Source organism: Alosa sapidissima, chromosome 4 (genome assembly GCF_018492685.1).
Source record: "Alosa sapidissima isolate fAloSap1 chromosome 4, fAloSap1.pri, whole genome shotgun sequence".
NCBI lineage: Eukaryota > Metazoa > Chordata > Actinopteri > Clupeiformes > Clupeidae > Alosa > Alosa sapidissima.
In genome coordinates this window covers 30,886,071-30,908,358 of record NC_055960.1, presented here as the reverse complement: position 1 = coordinate 30,908,358, position 22,288 = coordinate 30,886,071, and the positions used below count along the sequence as shown (strand labels likewise).

The following is a 22,288-nucleotide window of genomic DNA, read 5'->3' as shown; positions in this document are numbered from 1 at the left end:
TGCCCTGGTACTGAGTTAGAGCAGATTGTTCCATTCTATGAACGTATTAGTGAGCCAGAGCCTAACCTACATTACACCATTATAGTCCTTATAGGCAAGTCCCACCACTCGGCGGCCATCTTGGTAACGGATTCGGCTAGTTAACGTATTTTAGGCAGTTATTTCATCAATCATGCCGTTTCCAACAATGTGGTTGGTTACTTATATTACAGGAAGGGACAGAATATGTGTAGACAACTGACATATTGCCGTAACGAACTAACCCCATACATTTCTATGAAAGATTCTTTGAGTGCTGTGTCTCATTATAAAGTCAAACACCAAACAAAACAGAAACCATCCTTCACTTCCTACTGTCTAATTTTGAGGAAGCTATATACTTCACATGGAGACACTTACTGTGCTTTCTCTGTTTATGGGTTTTGAAAATAAAATGAAAAACTTGTCCCATAGGGTCGATGTGACTTGTCAAGCGATCGGCGAGAGGATGAGGAGCCGTGCAGTGATCTGGAGAGCGCCCTCATCAGGCTGGAGGAGGAACAACAGAGGTGGGTCAAATGCTCTGCTCGGCCCTAAGCATCCTAGAGCTCACTGTAGAAACACAATCTGATGCCAGTGCTTTGCCTGTCAAACATGCTCTCCCTCTCTGTTTTGCAGAAGCAGTAGCCTGTCTGCTGTGAATTCCATGTTGCGAGAACAGCTGGAACAGGCGAGCCTGGCCAATGAGGCTCTTAGCCAGGACATCCGAAGGCTCACCATTGATTGGACTAAAGCTCGAGAGGAGCTTGAACAAAGAGAATCTGATTGGAGAAAAGAGGAAGAGGTAGGTGGTGACCATGGTGACCAAGCTGACCATGCTTTACATGCTGTTGTATTTAGGCCCAGCCTGCGTTTAGCATCTTTGTGATTTCTACCTTGTTTTGTCTCCTCTCCACAGTCCTTCCACAGTTATTACAGCAGTGAGCATAGTCGGCTTCTGCAGCTATGGAGACAGGTGGTTGGGTTCCGGAGACATGTGTATGAGCTGAAGAGTGCTACAGAAAGGTATTACTGACATGTACTGCAACGACAGGACTTTTTTTAAGTATATTTTTTGGGCTTTTTTGCCTTTATTTGGACAGAACAGTGAAGAGTGACAGTGAGAGAAAAGTAAAAGTAAGTCGGAGAGAGAGATGGGGTGGGAATCGGGAAATGACCGCAGGTCGGATTCGAACCTGGGTCCCCATGGGCACTCAGACCCGTACATGCCACAGCGCACCCCACGACAGGACTTTCCTGACATGGACCTCTGTCTCTTCTCTCTTTCCTTTCCCCCCCTTCTTTCCCCTCTGTATCTATTGCCCAGTGAGATTGACCGCTGTCTTGTGAACCTCTTTTCCGTCTCCGCTCAGGGACCTGTCGGACATGCGTAACGAGCTGGCCTGGGCCTCCCACACCGCTCAGTCCTCGTGTGCGGGTCTGACCTCGTCCATGCACAACCGCGAGGAGGGGCTTGCCGTGGCGCTGGAGCGTGAGTCTGCCCAGCGGGCCCAGCTGGAGCTGCAGCTGCGGGAGCACGTCAGCGACACAATGACCCTGCAAGCCCGCGGCGACGCTGAGCGAGCCGAACTCAACGCCAGGTCAGGGCTCATGGAGGGGGGGGGGGGGGTATCGGTGGGGGGATGATGATTGCACTTGTAGCGGGACAGTGGACAGGATTAAAGGCCTTCTGTGTGTTGGTGTTTATGAGTCTTTGTGTATATTTGGTGCGAAGGCAATAGCATGTTTCCTCAGTGACCGCAGATCCAGTGTTGATGCCGGTACCCCTGAGTCAGTTATGTAAGTTGCTGATTGCGTGTGCTGGTTCCTCAGGCTGGTGGAGGCGGTCAGGGAGATGGAGAGACTGAAGGCCCAGAATGAAGACAAAGAGCAGGAGGTCTCCTCCCTCACCAGGAGACTAGAGGTACCCACGCAGCATCGTCTCATCCACCTGCCACACACACATTTACATGCTGTCTGAAATCAGGCACACTTATGTGCCATTACGGCAAGCATTCATGTTTTCTTATCAAATGTGGCTAATCTATTCTAGTCTAAATAAAGAATGGATGGTGGAAACCTAGTTACTGCTGACTACTGGTGACCAAGAAATCTTTTTTATCAGCAAGAAAACAAGCAACAAAACAAGCAAATCACTGTTTTTAGTGATTCACTTCAGTGTGATCTTCTCCAATAGTATTACTGTTATTGTTACTACTTCTAACATCACTAGTTCTCTGACTGCTACTACTAATAATAGCAACTCTATATCTATGTGGAATTAATTTTATGTGAACATCCTACATTTAGCAAGTCATTTATCTAACACAGTCTGCAATATAAGTCATTTATACTTTGTATATTTATTTAAACACCATAGCATTGGTAGCACAGGGGAGTGTTAGTTGAGCGTGTCTGATGAGATTAAAGATCCAACAAAGTGATTAGAGCTCATTCAGCATGCTGACAAGGGAAGAATTTGATCCAATTTGATACATGAGCCCAACACATCAGCCAGTAACTCAGCTATCATTATATACTGTATACTATGCTGAGTATCTGCAGTGGAAGACACTGTATTGACCAATCCAGGCCTGCAAATTAAAGGCATGGCCCTCTGTGATGTGTTACTACAGAAGCAGTTGTCTTGTGAATGTCGTGTTCTAGTTTTTCCTGTGCTGATCCCTATTAACAGGACCAGAGTGGGGTGGAGGGCACCGAGCTGCAGGCTCTCCGATCTCAGACGGAGACCTTACTGGACACCCTCAGGGACATAGCTCAGGTAATGGTCCAGCTCAAGGAAATGTATGTGTGTTATTTAAAGGTTGAGTTGAATTAAATGTGAGTGTGATGCATGAGGATTTTGTGTTAAACTACTAATGTATATTATAGTCATGCAGTGTTGTCAGACATTTTATTGAATTCATTTTAAATAGCTGGCTTTGCGATATGTGCTTTTTCTTTCACTTGTCCTTGTAACTACAAGTCTATTAGATATGTGTATCTCTTTCTGTGTGTGTGTGTGTTTGTGTAGGTTTAAATTAAGCCCTGATTTATTCCTGGATTAACACTATCTTTGACTTGGGAATCAGATTAGTTAAAACTAGATTAAAGGTGCTCTAAGCGATGTTGGGTGACGTCACTTCTGTTGACGTTCAAACAAAACAGAGAGCTAGCTTGCCCCTCCCTCCCGTGCAATTGAAACTCTCCTGAACGTGCATCTCGTCAATGAATGGCTGGAAAAGTCTGTTATGTTTCATGGTCCAGGCCATGCACCAGGCTGTTTTTGGAGCCTGGGCTGTCTACAGAGAACGTGTTTTTTTTACAGTATATTCATGGGACGGGCAGCTAGCGGATGGTGAGGAGATGTTTAGATCGCTTAGAGCAGTGGTTCTCAAATGGGGGTACGCGTACCCCTGGGGGTACGGGAAGGCACTTCAGGGGGCACGTGAGATTTAAAAATATACATACATATATTGATATTTATCAGTTCCAAAGTTTAATAAATTAGACACTGATGGCACAGTGCTCTGTTTTAAGTCTTTTTTTCTCAACTAAAAATGCTTTGCGCTGGTTAGGGGGTACTTGGCTGAAAAAATATTTCACAGGGGGTACATCACTGAAAAAAGGTTGAGAACCACTGGCTTAGAGCACCTCTATTTAAATCCATGACACCGAATGTGAATTGACGCAGCCCAGTTTAGTTTTTCCTCAATGAAAGGGCTTAGTCTAGGTATGGGAAGTAGCCCATTGAATGGTGTAGTACAAACTCTACTGTAAATCCTCAGTGTTGGGAACCAGAGAGGACATAATACAGTAATAATAGTCAGTAATTTTACACTTAATACATTTTACATTTAATACATTTTAATTTGCAACTTTCCACTGCTGAATGTCTCCTCCAGACGATGCTGTCAGATGGAGAGTCTGGAATATTCTCTGACTCGCAGGATGGAGAAGCCATCGGAGCCTCTCTCATGCCCCTGCTAAGGGTGACCTCACAGCGGTCAGCGTCACCTAGACGACCCTCCTCCCCACGACGGCCTTCCACCATGGCCCTTCCTGAGGCCAGCCTGTCTGCTCTACGCTCCGCTGTGTCCAGCAAACAGCTCCAGCTGCAGGTAGTACCCAGACACTGGAAGGCTGACCACAAATAGGTTCTGCCACAGTTGATCTAGAAAGACTTTATGAATCACACATGACCTCCACGTTCACCCAGGTAGACCTCTGTAGCATTTAAGAAAAAAGTTTGCACACTCCTTGACCAAGGAGTGTGCAAACTTTTTTCTTAAAAAACTTGACTTTTTTTCTTCAGCACCTGGGATGTGCACAAAGTCTCCCTGTAAGAGACCTCTGTAGCATACCGACAGGTGATTCTACAGAGGATGTATAGAACTGTAAATGTATATATACATATATATATTTCCCTCTAAATGTACAGTACAGTTAAAATAAGACCCACGTAGATGAAATGATAACACCCTCCTCAGTCCTGCTGTCTTGGGCCTAAATGGGACCATTCTGTGAGGAGCTGAAGAGCATGTAAGCACATGATTCCATGTGTGTGCTAGGGATGTAACAATTACCGGTATAATGGTAAACCGCGATAAAAATGTTGACTATAATAATTACCGTTTTCATTTCAAATATCATGATTATCACTCTTGATTACCGCGGTGTGGAAACCGTGTGTTTAATCCTTCCCAGCTTCATCTGAGCCTGCTTTTGACATACAGTAGGCCTGGTACAATGGAACAAAACTGGTACCCTACTCATTCTGTTGTCTAATTGAACTACAATTCGGATTAGGCTACACCTGATTTTAAAGGCGGAATTTTTTCACCGCAAAACGTGCACTGTATCATGTAGCCACTCTGGGTCTTTTTATGTTCGCGTCCACATTAAATCCATTCCACTCACGTTATGAGGAGAATACAGTAGCCTAAAGTTTTATTTTGAACGCTTACTTTGGTCTCACTCATTGCATCCAAATAACAGAAATAGCAAACTCCAAGTTATGGTAGTGTAAGTTAAGCTATAAGCACATAGCCAATTAAACATGAAGAAAAAAGTGAACGGGACACTTTTTGAATTTTAGAAATACCGTGATAATACCGAAAACCGTGATAATTTTGGTCACTATAACCGTGAGGTTAAATGTTCATACCGTTACATCCCTAGTGTGTGCCCTGCCTCACTCTGCGCTGCGCTGTGTCTGGACAGGAAATCCGCGGGCGTCTGCTCTCAGCGCAGTCGTCTGTGCAGCAGCTGCGCAGGCAGCTGGCTGAGGTCGAGACAGGCCGGCGGGACGCGGAGCTGCGTGTGCAGGCCCTGCAGGGCGAGCGGGACGATGCTCTCCGAGAGAGAGAGACGGCACAGAGGGAGAGGGACCGCATCAGGCAGGAGAGGACCGCTCTCATCAGGTGAGCACCTTGGTCTTTGTTTATGTGCTATCATGTCATGTTTTTTTTTGCTTTGGCAATAGTTTCCCAAACATTGGAAGGTGCCAGTCTAAAAATGCCTTTCAAATGAATTGCCACAAGTGGTTAAAGTCACTAAGGGCTGTCATACACTGAGTAGCAGCCTATAAACCACAACCAGGTTGTACTGTCAGTCTGTACTGGCTCCATCTCTGAGACCTACAGTGCTAATAGTTAGTCTATTCACTTCACTAGTGAGAAGCATATTTACAGTAAGGTTCAATAACTTGTGAAGTGAACCCTCTCATGGAAGTAATCTGTTCTTCTGGAGGAAAATAAATATGCCAGTGAATATATATTTAGCTGTGGCTTATAGCAAAATATAGATGTTCTGAAACCACACCTCTCATGTGACAGCTTAGTTGGGTGAATTTGTTACTGAGGTCAGTGTTGGATCTGCATGGCTGTTTCATGTCCAACTGACACTGACCATTTTGCTTCGTTCCAGAGAGAAAGATGGTACGGAAAAAGCCTTGCAGGCAGCGCAGACCAGAGTCCAGCTGTTGCAGCTGGAGAGTGAGAAGCTGCAGATGGCCCTGAGCTCCAGCCAACGCGAGAGAGACCACGAGAGGGAGGAGAAGGAGGCCGCCGTCCAGGAGCGTGAGCGGACCAAGACCGAGATGGATAGAATGTGAGTGGGGAAAGAGAATCTCCTACTCGGTTTCCTGAAGAGACGAAACACATACGGTTTTTTGTTAACTCTTAGTTGTGTGTGTGGATAACTAAAGTTAAGTCAGTGTAAGAATCAGATCTGCATCAAGTATACATCATCTTCATCTAGTGAAAAGACAATCTGATTTGCCTGAAATGGAAAGACCTGTTGTGTAGAAGTGTCATGTTGGTCATTTTTAAACAGGCACATCTACATTACCATAAACTTTAAGAATTTATTTGGACTGTGGAATTCTTACTATGTTCACCAACCAATGCCGTATATAAAAGAAAAGGTAGAAATGTTATAATGCCAAGTTCAATTTGGTGAAAGGTAGCCAGAGCTGCTAACATTGCTTACAGCTCCTTCCTATCACCCAGGGGCGCGTTTCCCAAAACCATAGTTGCTAACTAAGTTAGCAACTTTGTTGGTTGCAATGCAATTTCCCATTGCCAACCAATTAAGTTGCTAACAGGTTAGCAACTATGGTTTTGGGAAACGCACCCCAGATAAGCATGGATATCACCCAGATAAGCATGGATATCACCCAGATAAGCATGAATATCACCCAGATAAGCATGGATATCACTCAGATAAGCATGAATATCACCCAGATAAGCATGAATATCACCCAGATAAGCATGGATATCACCATAAATATCACCCAGATAAGCATGAATATCACCCAGATAAGCATGGATATCACCCACATAAGCATGAATATCACCATGGGTATCACCCAGATAAAGATGAATATCAACATGGGTATCACCCAGATAAGCATGCATATCACCATGGATATCACCCAGATAAGCATGAATACCACCCAGATAAGCATGGATATCACCCAGATAAGCATGAATATCACCCAGATAAGCATGGATATCACCATGGATATCACCCAGATAAGCATGAATATCACCCAGATAAGCATGGATATCACCCACATAAGCATGAATATCACCATGGGTATCACCCAGATAAGCATGAATATCACCCAGATAAGCATGGATATCACCCAGATAAGCATGGATATCACCATGGATATCACCCAGATAAGCGTGGATATCACCATGGATATCACCCAGATAAGCATGGATGTGCTAATGCTGTGCTGGTGTTGTGCTGATGCTGTGCTGGTGTTGTCCTCCACAGCCAGATAAGCGTGGATGTGCTGATGCTGTGCTGATGCTGTGCTGATGGTGTGCTGATGCTGTGCTGATGCTGTCCTGATGCTGTGCTGGTGTTGTGCTGATGTTGTGCTGATGCTGTGCTGATGCTGTGCTGGTGTTGTGCTGATGCTGTGCTGGTGCTGTGCTGATGCTGTGCTGGTGTTGTGCTGATGCTGTGCTGATGCTGTGCTGATGCTGTGCTGGTGTTGTGCTGATGCTGTGCTGATGCTGTGCTGGTGTTGTCCTCCTCAGCCAGAAGCAGTGGGAGCAGAGTGAGGGCCGGGCCTCTGGCCACCGTATGGAGCTGACCGCTGTGCGGGAGACGCACCAGCAGGGTCTGGTGGAGAAGCAGATGCTGGAGGGAGAGAGGAGCCAGCTGACCGAGGCCCTCGCCAAGGTGGGAGGACAGACCGGGCCACAATGATGGCATTTATATGAACTTTAAGATCCCAGTTATGATTGCGTTTATAAGTGTTCAGTGTTCGCGCATGTAAACATATCCTGGTTTCAGAACCCAGGATGAGCATCAGAAATCTAGATGTAAACGTGGTCAACACTTCACTTTTAATCATAGTGTGTAACATTTCCCCTCTGAGAGCAAATCAGCTATTCCCCAATGCAAGTAGTCTGAAAGCAATATATAAACCCATCTTTGTCATCTTTGCAATACAGGTGTCTGTCCCGCCCCCGGTCTGTTTTTCCTGTCTGTTTTCAGTTATAGTTTTCATTCAATTCTCAACATTTTCTCTGTCTTACCCTCCATGAATCATGAATCATGAACCCACAACTACAAACCCATCTTCTAAATGCCGAAGATGTTGCACCTTGACTTACAATAGAATATATAGAAATCACCTATCTCTTGAGTATTGTCAAGACTGTGAATAATCTTTTATTTCCTCTGAGGTAAAATGGGCCTCCTGTGAGTTGTGTTTATGATGTACAGTATGCGGGACGGCATTATGCAGGGTAGTGTGTGACCACGTGTCTCCTGCAGGCTGAGTCCTCCAACGCTGAGCTGACCCTGCTGGTGAATAAGCTTCGCTCCGAGGAGGCTGGCCTCCGCGACTCCCTGGCCAAGATGGGTAGCCTGAACGAGGGCCTGGCCCAGGACAAAACTGACCTCAATAACATCATCAATCAGGTGGGTGGGGGCTTACCAGACTATAGCACAGTGTACATGAATACTATGCTCTGTCTCTCTTTCAAGGTCTAGTGCACTTTCAGACATGAAGACAGACAGCTTGCTACATACTAGATGAGTGAACTTCCTATTAACATGTTAGTTGGATTGTTGGAAGTTTTATTATTTCAAGTCACATCGAGCAGATATATGGCTGGCATCAGTTCCACATTAATAAATAACAGTTGGCTGTGTGGAGCACTAAGTTGGAAGAGTATGTAACATGCAGTTAATGAAATTCAAACAAAAAACCCTAAAAAGTAAATCTTTAAGGGTGGTCACCTCATCCCTGTCCACTCTGCCTTGCGCTTATCACATCTCAACCCCGAGCGTAATCTTGAGGTTCTCATACTCCACATAGCTGAGGCTGAAGACAGGGATGACCTCCATGAAGTTGATACACATATACGGTCATTGGCTTAGATGGCAGTATGTGTCTTACAAAGCATCGCAAAATCAAAACATGGATACTTGGTTTGAAAGGAAGTATTCAGATTTCAGGCAGTAAATGTCATGTATGTATATATATATATATATATATACACATACTCTTTTGATCCCTTGAGGGAAATTTGGTCTCTGCATTTGTCCCAATCCGTGAATTAGTGAAACACACACAGCACATAGTGTACACACAGTGAGGTGAAGCACACACTAATCCCGGCACAGTGAGCTGCCTGCAACAACAGCGGCGCTCGGGGAGAAGTGAGGGGTTAGGTGCCTTGCTCAAGGGCACTTCAGCCGCTTTCTACTGGTCGGGGTTCGAACCGGCAACCCTCCGGTCACAAGTCCAAAGCGCTAACCAGTAGGCCACGGCTGCCCCATGTGTTTATAAAAATAGAATGAAAGGTGACCCATCCCATTGTCCAGTATGACCTGCTGCTTTCCCTCTCCAGTAAAAATATCCAGCATGGTAGTGGCCATTTCTACAGCCAAGATTTAAAGCCAGTGCACGTAGCCCAATATTGGCTGACGGATCTCATGTCCAAACCTGTGATGGTGCTTCATTTGGCCTCAGCTGGAGGAGGAGAAGAGCCACCTGCTGACCCAGAAGAGGGAGGCCGAGCAGGAGAAGCTGACCATCCGCGATGAGCTCGTCCGGCTGGAGCAGGACCGATTGGAGCTCGACACTGCCCGTCTGGCTCTCCACCAATCACTGCAGGAGGCTGAGCTGGCCAGGGTGGGAATGGAGGCGGAGCTTCAGACTGTCAAAACGGAAAGAGCCAGACTGCAGGACAAAGTCATACAGGTGAGAAGCTACAGCCATCTAAAGTCACCTCTCTTTGGGGGATCACAGTGGTGAATGGTACCAATTCAGTAAAAGAACGGGTGCATTTTAACACGGCCTATAAAGTTAAGATTAATGAAATAGGATATATAAACTTGGAATGAAACAAATGTCCCCTGATTGCTCTGCCGTGCATGTGGACGTTGACATGGATGTGTTGTGTGTGGAGTGCAGCTGTGTGCGGAGGTCAGTGCCTTGGAGGCGGCGCTGGGCACGGCCCAGGGAGAGGGCGAGAGGCAGGGCGCGGCCCTGGAGGAGGTCGGGCGGGGTCGGGCGGAGCTGGCCAAGGAGAGGGCAGGGCTGGTGGTCCAACTGACAGCGTCTGAGAGAGAGAATGCCGCACTGACCGAGGAGCTGGCTGCTTTCAGGTCCAGCACAGATGAAACACACTTATCATGATAATTTGACCCTGTTGCAATATTCCACAATAGTATATACATATTTATGTGTGTGTGCGTATGTGTGTGCATGCGTGTGTGTGTGTTGTGTGTACAGGACTGATAAAGAGGCTCTGGAGACCAGCCTGTTTGATGTGCAACAGCAGTTCCTGCAACTGGAGTCTCAGAAAGAGCAGCTGGAGGCCGACACCCACAACCTGCGGCTGCGCCATGAGACCACCACGGGTAAGCTGCCCGGTTCCCAGTTGACCACAGTGTACCTGAGCCCACAGGGGGATAGAGAGCGTATAGGTCATAGTTATGAGAATGAAGATCCATGAGATTCACAAATCGTAAGGTTTATTGTCTCGTCATATTTCTGTCTGTTTTATAAACACGTTTTGCCATCAAGCACTAGTCTCATCTGTACCCTTGATTTCAGATGACCAGTATTAAAAGCTCTATAGATCAGTGACAATTGGAAGGTTCTTTGTTGTGACATTTGCCTTACGGTGTGTTTGTTTACTTTTGACATTTGTGATTGTTGTTTGGGTCGGTGCAGCGGAGCTGAAGCGCATGCGAGCGGATAAAGACAACGCGCTGGTGCAGTGTGAGCGCGAGAGAGAGGCCTTCATGCAGAACCTGGCCTCTGCACAGCACGAGCACCAGCAAGCCCTGCGCAATGCCATGGCCAACCACCAGGAGGAGTCAGAGAGACTCACTGCTGAAAAGGTGAGAGGATCGCGTCTCTCCGGTATCTGATCGGGGAAAGCATTTTCCTTTTGTTAAAAAGCTGTAGAAAAATTGTGTTTGACTTAAAAATAATAATTTAAAAAAAATCAGTATTTACATTAGATAAAGCATGAAGTTACAGTATGGTTACACATGAGATATGAGTGCTGAGCACGAGACGAGGTGGCCGAGTGGTTAAGGCGATGGACTGCTAATCCATTGTGCTCTGCACGCGTGGGTTCGAATCCCATCCTCGTCGTGATATTATGTACAAGTTCAATTTGCTAGAACGTAGCCTAGATAAACAGCACATAAATGTCCCTGTCACATCAGATGAAATGAATGGCTGTAATATACATGAATCTTGCTCAGCCTCCATCTTGATTCTAGGGAACTACAATGGAGTCTCTCTGGCAAATGAGAAAATATTTCCCTACAACATCTAACCCTTTGGATGCCATTGAAATTGAATTAGAATTCAAAGTTCAGTTGAGCATAATGCAGTAACAGCAATAATACAATACAATACAATATGATATCTGGATATAATGAATTAAAATGATATAATTTCAATGAAGAATCTTTGTAGCCAGTCTTTGTATTTTAGTAATCTTTTATTCCTAATGTACATCACACTGTTTACATTGAATATAATCACTATAAGTGAAAGATGAGCTCTGCTGACGCTGGCGGTCTGTTGCTGTGTGTGTCCTGTAGGAGGCGCTGCAGCGGTCACTGGAGGCGGAGCGCGAGGCGGCACTGCGGCAGACGCGGCAGGAGTGTGAGGAGCGGCTACAGCGGGCGGAGAAGGAGAGGGAGGAGCTGCAGGAGGAGGTGCGGGCGCTGCAGCGCGACCGGGACCAGAGCCTCCTGCAGGCTGAGACCGAGAAACAGCAGGTGGGAGCAGGTGGACCGCAGCTCGCTGGAGGGACCGTGATTTGATAGCAGTTCACACTCACATCACGGCTACTCTGCTGCGTTTGGCTGGACTCTGTTAAATGTATAGTGTAATGTTTCATAACGTGAAAACTGGTTGCGCTGGTTATATCAGTATGTTAGTTTGGCTGCACTTACACACGAAACCTAATGCATAGGAAAGGAGACGAGGTGGCCGAGTGGTTAAGGCGATGGACTGCTAATCCATTGTGCTCTGCACGCGTGGGTTCGAATCCCATCCTCGTCGTCATTATGTATGAGTTAAATTACACAATTTTGCAGTAAGTCAATGCCATTTCCTCTCCTAACAGTGTGTGTGTGTGTGTGTGTGTGTTTACTCCAATTAGGCACTGTCTCTGAAGGAGACGGAGAAAGCAGGCCTGTCTGAGCGTGTGTCCACGCTGCAGGCTGAGCTGGCCGTAGCCACCCTGGAAGTGGAGCGTCTGAGCCGGGAGGCTGGGCACGCTAAAGAGATGGAGAGGGTAAATTCTGACAGAGGTTGAAAGACAGATCCAAACCCTCAAGAAGTTACTGCCACTGACTGATCTAGCTCAGTTTATAGACCCTTTCAAGAGAGTTCCATTATCAGCATCATAGATGGCCCCACAAGGCTTCCGTTTTAACATTCCGTTATCTTAATGCAGAGGAAGTTGATTGGGAACCAAATAGAACGTTCAAGCATTGTTTTTGTTTTTATTGTTGAAAGGGTGGAGCCGTAACTTCAGAACCAACTGAAATGAACAAATTAATGTGAAATATTATCTCAACTTGACAGTACCCCCTGCTAGACTCATTGTTTCTGATGAGTTACTGTCCCAGGCTTTCTAATGCATTCTCTGAGTGGATTATTGTGTTGTTTTGGTCCCCACAGGCCACCGTAGCTGCTCTCAACGCTGAGCTTGAAGAGGTGCGTGCCCAGCTGGAGGAGACAGCGAGCTCGTATGGGCGAGAGCTCCGAAGACTCCAGGACAGCAGCGCTGACCAGCAGACCTGCACAGACACGGCCCTCAAGGAGGTGCGTCAGCACACCGCAACGCTCCGCTAGAGCCACACACAACCAAGATGCCCTCTGCTCCAACATCTCAAGTGTTTTTAGTGTATGATATTACAGAGCTGTAAGGCATGTTGAATAACAAGTGGCAGTTATTAACGTTTGAACCCTTTGAGCTTTATTACGATGTGTTTTGGTTCAAATTTTGTCTTTGTAGGAACAGAATGAAAAATGGACTTCTTGACTAAAACCTCTAACTAAAGGTTCATGATAGATTATTCACTGGTAATGATAACAGATATATTGTAGATAATAGATAGATCATACCTGATGAAGACCTGAGTGGTGGAAACGTTGTAACCTTACCTACGGCAGTGTGCGGGTATCGTTTCTTTTTATATACGCTGTTGCTAGTATCCAGCACCCGCCGAATTTGTACAGATGTGCGTACATCTCTACACCACAATGATAATAGATATGTCAGCAGCACATTGCTCAATGGGTGACCCTTTGCTGTGGGCAGCTGGAGGAGTGTCGGGCAGCGCTGTCGGCCAGTGAGGAGAGTCGGGACGTGGTGAGGCGGGAGGTGCTGGAGTTGGAGCGGCGGCTCTGCCAGACGCGCGACGCGGGCGAGGGCCACCGGCGGGACACGGTGGAGCTGCGGCGCTCTCTAGGGGACGTGACGCGCGAGAGGGACACGCTCGGCCAGTCCAACGGCCAGCTCAGGGAGGCCCTGCGCTCCGCCGAGAGCGAGAGGATCAGGTGACCGCAACCGTGTCCGCAGAATTCCAGAATTAGAAGCAGCTCTCTGCACTCACACACACACACACTCACACACATACACACACACACACTCACACACATACACACACACACACACACACACACACTCACACACAAACACACACATACACACACACACACTCACACACACACACACACACTCACACACATACACACACACACACACACACACACACACACTCACACACATACACACACACACACTCACACACATACACACACACACACACACACACACACATAGCACAACACAGTTCCAAGAAAGGGTAAGGGAGCAGGGCAGTGTGCATTTCAGTAGAGATAAGGATAGACTAAAAATGCTTTGATCCATTCATGTTTGCCCAGTGTAGAGAACACTTAACTCCACTATCTGATAACCTTGTAAACTGTGAGGGACCTGTAATTACCATGAACAGTCAGTTTTGATGCATAGCCTATGGTGTACTTAAAAACAGAAATTGATCCAATCTGATAATCTGCCAATTACTGGATTTGAAACTTGTGTGCGTGTTGTGTGTTCACTGAATTGGTCTTCCTCCCCCTCTTTCTCCACCTCTGTGTCTCTCTATCTCCTTCTCTCTCTCTCTCTCTTTCTTTCTCTCTCTGTCCCTCCATCAGTGTGAAGCGGCAGTGTGAGGAGAAGGAGCAGAGGGTGAGTGTGCTGGAGGAGAGCCTGGTGTCTGCGCAGAAGGAGGTGGCAGATCTGCGCAGCTGTCTGCGCGAGGTGGAGCGCTCCCGACTGGACGCCCGGCGAGAGCTGCAGGAGCTGCGCAGACAGGTCAGTCCCACTGAGAGAGGAGGAGATAGAACAGACAGACAGGTCAGTCCCACTGAGAGAGGAGGAGATAGAACAGACAGACAGGTCAGTCCCACTGAGAGAGGAGGAGATAGAACAGACAGACAGGTCAGTCCCACTGAGAGAGGAGGAGATAGAACAGACAGACAGGTCAGTCCCACTGAGAAAGGAGATAGAACAGACAGACAGGTCAGTCCCACTGAGAGAGGAGGAGATAGAACAGACAGACAGGTCAGTCCCACTGAGAAAGGAGGAGATAGAACAGACAGTGAGGTCAGTCCCACTGAGAAAGGAGGAGATAGAACAGACAGGAATGGAGTAGAAACACACTGTGTGTGTGTGTGTGGGGGGGGGGGGGGGGGGGGGTAAACACAAATAACTAAAGAGAAAATGAAGGTTGTGAAACCACAACATGAACATGAACATGACTTGAGCTCTGCTTCGATTGCCCCCCATCTTAACGACTCCTCTGGGCCTCCTCCGTCAGGTGAAGGTGCTGGACGGGGAGCGCGAGCAGAGGAGCAGGGAGGTGGCCGAGCTCCACACGCGTCTCTCTCTGGAGGAGCAGAGGGAGGAGGAGAGGGGCAGGGAGCTGTTCGCTCTCAAGCAGAAACTCAGCGAGGCCGAGACCACCAGGACCTCCATCAAGAAGGAGGTGAGGAGAAGAGAGAGTCTTCCAGTGCTGGAACTCTGGGCTCTGCTCCACTTCAGAATTATGTAAGGGATAGAACGCCGGTCATTATTGGGAAAAGTCCTGACAAGGCGAACCGGACCCCGTCGCGCAGCAGAGGAGTCTTGTTCCGCCCTGAAGGGACTTATTTTCCCAATAATGGCCGGCGTTCTATACATTATCCCGCTTATTACACGGCTACTTGCCAAAACAAAATAACAAACTCCCCACGATATGGCTTTAGCCTACATAGCCTAGCCTATTTGTTACCGTTCATCGTGGCATTTGCTGAAACAAATAGTTCGCAACAACACACGCTGAACTTGAATCAAACATTCTTTAGAACACAGCTGATCAACCGTCTGCTTTCACTTTTGAATGAAGTTCCAGTCCTTGCGTAGTGATATGAAATACCTCAATTAGAAGCACAAATTCCGTTGCCATTGACAGCGGTCATTATTTTTTTCAGAGGTCCTTTCCTCGGAAATAATGACCGCTAGAACTTTGGGAAATCCCATTCAAGTCAATGGAGCGTTCTACTTGCCTTGTGAAGAGCCGTGTAATAAGAAATGACAATGGCATCATTATTTATATAACATTTATTACACGGCTCTTCATAATGCTGCAGAATGCTCCATTCACTTGAATGGGCCTTCCCAACATTCTGTGGTCTGCTATTTTTCGATAACAGACCGTCGCTGGCGCGTCGGGGTCCTGTTCGCCCTGTCGGGACTTATTTTCCGATAATGACCGGTGTTCTATACGTTGTCCCTCACTTATATTAGACACAGTATAGATCATGTATTATTAAGTATGAGGATGACTCTAACGACTCTTTCTCGTGCTTCTCTGGTCCGTAGCTGACCATGCTGCAGCGGCGCCTGGTGGACTCGGAGAGCGGCTGGCGCGGTTGCGAGCGGGAGCTGTCGGCGCAGCTGCAGGAGGCGCGCGGCGGCGAGAAGAAGCTGCAGGACGAGGCACGCAACCTGGCGCTGCGGGCGCAGGCGGCGCAGGACACCACGGCGCAGGCCCAGCTGCAGCTGAGCGAGGCCCAGGGCCGGCTGGCCGCCACCGAGGCGGAGCTGGCGAGGGCCGAGGCCGGCCGGCGCGACCTGGAGTTCCGCATCAGCAGCTTGCAGTCGGCGTTGACGCGCACACTAGGCATCGGGGCCGGGGGCCGCGCGAGCAGGGGCCGCAGTCCTGCGGGGAGCAACAGTGCCGCCACCTCACCTGGGGCCAGCATGACCATCCTCCGCCACCGCAGCAGCTCCCCGCTGCGCGCCTCAATGTCGCCCCCTAAAGGTAAGGAAGACTGTTAACATAACTTATCCCCGGAGATGAGAAATAGGGTTTTCTGATTGGCTGACAAAGATGGCAATTAATTCTCTGTATTGGGAAATAGATCTGGTAAAAAAGTTAAATTACCATTTCATATCAATGCACTTTTGAGAATTTGCATCATGGAGTTCTTTGCCTCCACTTCCATTAAGTTTGTATATAGGCGGACACCACGGCGGCCATTATCCCGTTCTTACTGTGTTCACACCACTTCCTTTGTCCTCTTGTCTTCTTGTCTCCTTGTCTCCTGCTGCTGGTGAATTGCAGTACAATCCCAAAAGAGCTGTAAATAACAGCAAAAAGATCTGGTGTAATGGAATCATCCATTTCAAATCACCTTCTACACATTGTCCCACTTGTGTCTTTCTCGTCCAGATTTGGGTCGCAATCCCACTCCAGACAACAGTGTGAGCTCTCGGCCACTGTCCCCAGAGAGAGGGGACACGCCACTGCCTCTAGCTCCGTCCGAGCTGGACCCAGAGGCGCTGCGCTCTGGTCTCAGAGACTTCCTGCAGGAGCTCCGCGAGGCACAAAGAGACAGGGTAACACACACACACACACACACACACACACACACACACACACACACACACACACACAGGCAGGGGGATGTATTTAACTTAAGGGAAGATGAGAAAATGCATACTTAAACAGAAAAACTTTTGTGTGTGTGCTTTACTGAGTGTGTCTATGGTTGTACTTTGACTGTGTGTGTGTGTGTAGGATGAGGCACGTGGCCAGTTGGGTGTGGTGCAGCGTGAGCTGGAGGAGGTTACAGCAGAGAGAGACTCTGCCCAGAGCCGTCTCTCACAGCTGCACAACTCACTACAGGACTACCAGTTAGGTGAGTTACACACACTACACACACACACACACACACACACACACACACACACACATACTGTACACACACACACACACACACACACACATACTGTACACACACTCACACACACACACACATACTGTACACACACACACACACACACACACACACACACACACACACACACAGCATATATACTGTAATTAAAATGAGTAAAGTTTACATTGACTGAAAAAGTAAAAACAAATGGCTGCTCATGTACTTTGTGTGGTGTGTGTGTGTGTGTGTGTGTGTGTGCAGTGAGGCGTGATGTGGATGGGAAGCTGAGCTCTACTCAGGCCCTGCTGCAGCAGCAAGAGGAGGCGATGAGGAGAGGGGACAGGGAGAGGAGAGTCCTCACTGACCGCATCAGAGAGCTCGAGAGAAATGTGCAGAACGCGGAGGCCGAGAGGAAACACACACAGGTACACACACACACACACACACACACACTCACTCACTCACTCACTCACTCACTCACTCACACACTCTCTCTCTCTCTTTCTCTCATATGTAAACATACATAGTGACTCAGACAACAAAGATACACACAGTCTCACTCCTCACTCACTTGCATACATCTTGACCACCAATCCAAATAGTGCACCAGACAGGAGCCCCAGCAGGCCAGGCCCTGTTGTCCCACACTAACTCAAACACATTCTTCACCAGCTGCAAACCAGAGTACACAAAAGCCCACGCAGACACATAACCCACGGCCTCGGGGGGGGGGGGCAATCAAACAGCCATAAATTCTCTCCCACCACGATGTGCTCCCTCTCTCATCTCTCTCTCTCTCTTCCTCTCCCACTGCCATGTGCTCCCTCTCTCATCTCTCTCTCTCTCTTCCTCTCCCACTGCCATGCGCTCCCTCTCTCATCTCTCATCTCTCTCTCCCTCTCTCCCACCACCATGTGCTCCCTCTCTCATCTCTCATCTCTCTCTCCCTCTCTCCCACCACCATGTGCTCCCTCTCTCATCTCTCTCTCTCTCTCTTTCTCTCCCACCACCATGTGCTCCCTCTCTCATCTCTCTCTCCCTCTCTCATCTCTCTCCTCTCTGTTCCTCCTCCAGGAGCAGCTGAGTAAGCTGCGGGCGGGGGAGGCGCGCGTGGAGGCCGAGCGGCGGCATCTGCGGGAGGCCCTGGAGGCGGCGGAGACGCGGGCCACGCGGCTGGAGCTGAGCAGGCGCAGCCTGGAGGGCGAGCTGCAGAGGGTCCGTCTCAGCGCCGGCGACAGGGAGGCCGAGAGCCAGGCATCGCAGGAGCGCCACGACGGCCTGCTCAAACAGGTCTGGCCCAACACACACACACACACACACACACACACACACACACGCCTGTCTAGAGGCCGAGAGCCAGGCATCGCAGGAGCGCCACGACGGCCTGCTCAAACAGGTCTGGCCCAACACACACACACACACACACACACACGCCTGTCTGGATTACAGAGTTTAGTGTTTGTGACTTACAAGTTTTTGAACGTTTCCCAGTCAAGCATCTTCTTGTATAGTAGCATCTTAGAAGCTGTCTTTGCTACTAGAAACTATATACAGTACACACTGTTATTGTGACATACAGTATCATAATGTTCTGCCAGTGGCCCTCAAACAATGTGACTAGACGTTTAATATTGTAGTCTTAGTTAGGCATACTGACCTGAATCTGTGTGTGTGTGTGTGTGTGGGTGTGTGTGTGTGTGTGTGTGTGTGTGTGTAGGTGGCAGAGTCGGAAGGCCGCGTGTCCTCGCTCCAGCGGGAGGTGGATCGTCTGAGCCAGCTGCTGACCAAAGCGCAGGAGAGCGAGAGCAGCCAGCGTGAGCGTGTCCAGAGCCTGGCCCAGAACCTGCAGGAGGCCACTGCTGCCCACAGCGCCACCCAGGGGCGGCTTGCCACACTGCAGAAGAGCCTGGGCCTGGCCGAGCAGGAGCGCAGGCAGCTGCAGGTAAGCAGACCCCAGGTGCATCGGGCTCATCTCTGAGAGTATGGACTTATCTGGGTAAACATGGGCCAGACATGGGTAAAACCCCAGTGATCAGAATCTCACGTTATTGAATCATAGTCCAATAATTATGATTCAGTTGAGTCATGAGGACCTTGCAGATGCCCCTGGGCCTGTGGACATCATAGTTGAACTGGACTATGAAGTGGACTCTTATAGATACTGTGCCTGTGTGTTTGTGTGTGTGTGTGTGTGTGTGTGTGTGTGTGTGTGTGTGTGTGTGTGTGTGTGTGTGTTTAATCCTCCATGAGACTCAAAAGAGTGTGTGTGTGTTCAGGACCGTGTGGATGGAGTGCGGGCATCTCTCTCTGAGAGCAAGAGGAATGTGGCCACCCTGACTGAGCGCGTGCAGAGCCTGCAAGCTGAACTGACCCAAAGTGAGCTGCGCAGGACAGAACTGGAGGCGGAGCTCTCCAACACTCAAGAGGTGTGTTTGTGTGTGTGTGTTTATGTGTGTGTGTGTGTGTGTGTGTGTGTGTGTGTGTGTGTGTGTGTGTGGGTGGGTGGGTGGGTGGGGGGGGGGGGGGTTGGGGGATTATGAAATGTAGAGAGATGAAAGATAGTCTAACAATGTTTAATAAAACCATAATATACAGACTAATTTCAAATTAAAGTCGAACAAAGAAAGTACTTTTAACAGCAGAGCAGGTTGCATTACATTGACATTTCATTCAGCAGTGCTCTCAACCCAATTTCTCTACCTGTCTCTTACTCTACCCATCTGTGTCTCTGTTTTGATCCGTCTGTCCTCTCCTCTCGTCCGGCTCTTAGGCCCTGCGTCTGCGCCTAGCCAGCCTCACAGAGGCCCAGCGCAGTGCCCAGTCTGCGCAAATGGAGCGAGCGACCATAGACGAGCGTCTGCGCAGCCTCCAGAGGGCCCTGGCCGTGCTCGAGACGGAGAAGAAGGATGCCGAGAGACAGGCCGTTCGTCTGGAGAAGGACAAGAACGCGCTGAGAAACACCTTAGACAAGGTAGTAGCGTTAGACATTTCAACTGTTTTGAACTCTTAACGGCTCATTTCTTCAGTTCAAAATAAATATTGATGTCCCACTCTCTCTCTCTTGCTCTCCTCTCTATCATCTCCTTCATCAGAGGTGTGTGTGTGTGTGTGTGTGTGTGTGTGTGTGTGTGTGTTTGTGTGTGTTTGTTTGTGTGTGTGTGCGTGCGTGCGTGCGGGTATGTGGGCGTGTGTGCGACGTGCGTGTGTGTGTGTGTGTGCGCGTCTGTATGCGCGCGCGTGTGTGTGTGTGTGTGTGTGTGTGTGTGTGTGTGTGTGTGTGTGTGTGTGTGTGTGCTTGCATGCGTGTGTGTGTGTGCTTGCGTGCGTGTGTGCGTGTGTTTAATCCTCCATGAGACTCAAACGAGGTTGGGGTCGTTCTGATCGTCTCTCCTGTCTCGTCTCTGGCTCCCTCTCTTCCTGCAGGTGGAGCGCGAGAAGCTGAAGTCGGAGGAGGGCAGCATGCGTCTGTCCGCTGAAAAGGGACGCCTTGACCGCTCACTCAACACCGCCGAGCAGGAGCTGCAGGACGCCCAGAGGCAGATTACTCTGTTGCAGGTGAAGAGGCATACACACAGCAGAGATCTGAAAAAGCACACACAGACTTACACACATACAGACACACACACTCACTCACTGATGCTTATTATACTCTTAATAAACAGACCCAAACATTCACATATACAGACATGCATAGTGACATAAAAACATGCAGACTGAAGCAAGACAAGACATGAGAAGGCAAGACAATGCACCAATGAATGGGAAGACATGATATGAGCAAGCGAAGCTCTGTTTCTCTGTGATTGAGCTGCTGGGTCACTGTGGAAGTGTGTGTGTGTGTGTGTTTCTATCAACCTCCTTGGTGGATAGGGGGATTTTGTGGACGTGAGACAGAAGATAGCTTTGTGTCTGGTGAGTAATTAGCGTAGCTTGTGCCATAGTAGCGCTTATAGCTCCCCTCTCATATTAGCTGACCAGTCCTGGACTCACTAGCCGATCCCTGGGTGAGGCAGTGCTTTCTCTCACTAAACGCAGTGTTAGCGTCTTAGATATGAGCATTGGAGGGTGTTGTGGTCCACCCTAAACAAAAGCAGCCGGACTCCTGGCACCCTGGGCCGGCCACTCCACACTGCCAGCTTCGGGGCTCACTGCTGGAGACCCATGTGCAGCTGATTAGACGCATAATGCCCAACAGTCGAGGACAATTGGCTCAATTGTTTATTCTTTTATTTGTGCAGCCAGAGAGCACTAATGTTTATTGTTGTGTCGTTGTTTTTTTGTGATCCAACACACTTTATACTTCGGAAGATAATGGCTCACGTGATGTCTGTCGGCTGGGATGTGTGACGGACTGGTGTTGTTTTCTCGAGTGAAAATGGGGGTGTTATTACATTTTTTTGCTGTGTTTACCGAGTTGATTACTGAGTTGATACCTCTCTCTCTCTCTGTTGGTGTGATGTGTGTGTATATTTCTATGAGAAGTGTGAGAGTATGAGAAAGTCTGGATGAAAGGTGTGAGAATTTTATATTTATACATATATATATATATTTGTTTTGTGAGTGGTTGCGTATGGTGTGTGTATGAAATGTGTGCTTGTGAGTGAGTGTGTGTGTGTGTCAGAGAGAGAGAGAGAGAATGTGTAACAGATGAGTTTGTCAGGAATGTAATGTGTGTGTGTGTGTAGGCACAGCTGGCAGAGATGGAGCAGACTCAGACTGTTAGTGAGAGCTCGGCGCGGCAGAGGGACGAGGTCCAGCGGGAGATGGAGCGTCTGCGGCTGGCCCAGAGGGACGCCGAGCGCACGCTGGCCGCCAGGGAGAGGGCCCATCGCCAGCGCGTCAAGGGCCTGGAGGAGCAGGTAACCCACCCGCAGCACGGACAACACAAGTCCAACTTTATCGCCATGTCAACAGCACGCGTGATAGAAAGGGCCTTGGTATGCTCACAGCACAACACAACACACACCTGCAACATGGAGCACTGAC

The 22,288-nt window shown here is 48.5% G+C and overlaps 1 protein-coding gene across 2 annotated transcripts in view; it reads left to right on the top strand.

Moving 5' to 3' along the window:
* The window catches only part of LOC121706936 (rootletin-like), a 32,735-nt gene that overhangs the window by 9,155 nt on the left and 1,292 nt on the right, over window positions 1-22,288 (top strand). For both annotated transcript variants that reach the window (XM_042089088.1, XM_042089087.1), the window contains 31 exons: window positions 454-548; window positions 658-823; window positions 938-1,044; window positions 1,392-1,619; window positions 1,852-1,942; window positions 2,714-2,800; window positions 3,924-4,139; window positions 5,242-5,441; window positions 5,947-6,129; window positions 7,575-7,719; window positions 8,320-8,466; window positions 9,524-9,754; window positions 9,968-10,161; window positions 10,289-10,416; window positions 10,733-10,902; window positions 11,620-11,799; window positions 12,186-12,320; window positions 12,710-12,853; window positions 13,353-13,591; window positions 14,252-14,411; window positions 14,917-15,084; window positions 15,960-16,401; window positions 16,813-16,979; window positions 17,161-17,281; window positions 17,564-17,727; window positions 18,377-18,592; window positions 19,020-19,244; window positions 19,579-19,728; window positions 20,073-20,273; window positions 20,726-20,857; window positions 21,988-22,161. In XM_042089088.1, the coding sequence (XP_041945022.1) occupies window positions 454-548; window positions 658-823; window positions 938-1,044; window positions 1,392-1,619; window positions 1,852-1,942; window positions 2,714-2,800; window positions 3,924-4,139; window positions 5,242-5,441; window positions 5,947-6,129; window positions 7,575-7,719; window positions 8,320-8,466; window positions 9,524-9,754; window positions 9,968-10,161; window positions 10,289-10,416; window positions 10,733-10,902; window positions 11,620-11,799; window positions 12,186-12,320; window positions 12,710-12,853; window positions 13,353-13,591; window positions 14,252-14,411; window positions 14,917-15,084; window positions 15,960-16,401; window positions 16,813-16,979; window positions 17,161-17,281; window positions 17,564-17,727; window positions 18,377-18,592; window positions 19,020-19,244; window positions 19,579-19,728; window positions 20,073-20,273; window positions 20,726-20,857; window positions 21,988-22,161 (5,406 nt within the window). The remainder of the gene's footprint in view (window positions 1-453; window positions 549-657; window positions 824-937; window positions 1,045-1,391; window positions 1,620-1,851; window positions 1,943-2,713; window positions 2,801-3,923; window positions 4,140-5,241; window positions 5,442-5,946; window positions 6,130-7,574; window positions 7,720-8,319; window positions 8,467-9,523; window positions 9,755-9,967; window positions 10,162-10,288; window positions 10,417-10,732; window positions 10,903-11,619; window positions 11,800-12,185; window positions 12,321-12,709; window positions 12,854-13,352; window positions 13,592-14,251; window positions 14,412-14,916; window positions 15,085-15,959; window positions 16,402-16,812; window positions 16,980-17,160; window positions 17,282-17,563; window positions 17,728-18,376; window positions 18,593-19,019; window positions 19,245-19,578; window positions 19,729-20,072; window positions 20,274-20,725; window positions 20,858-21,987; window positions 22,162-22,288) is intronic.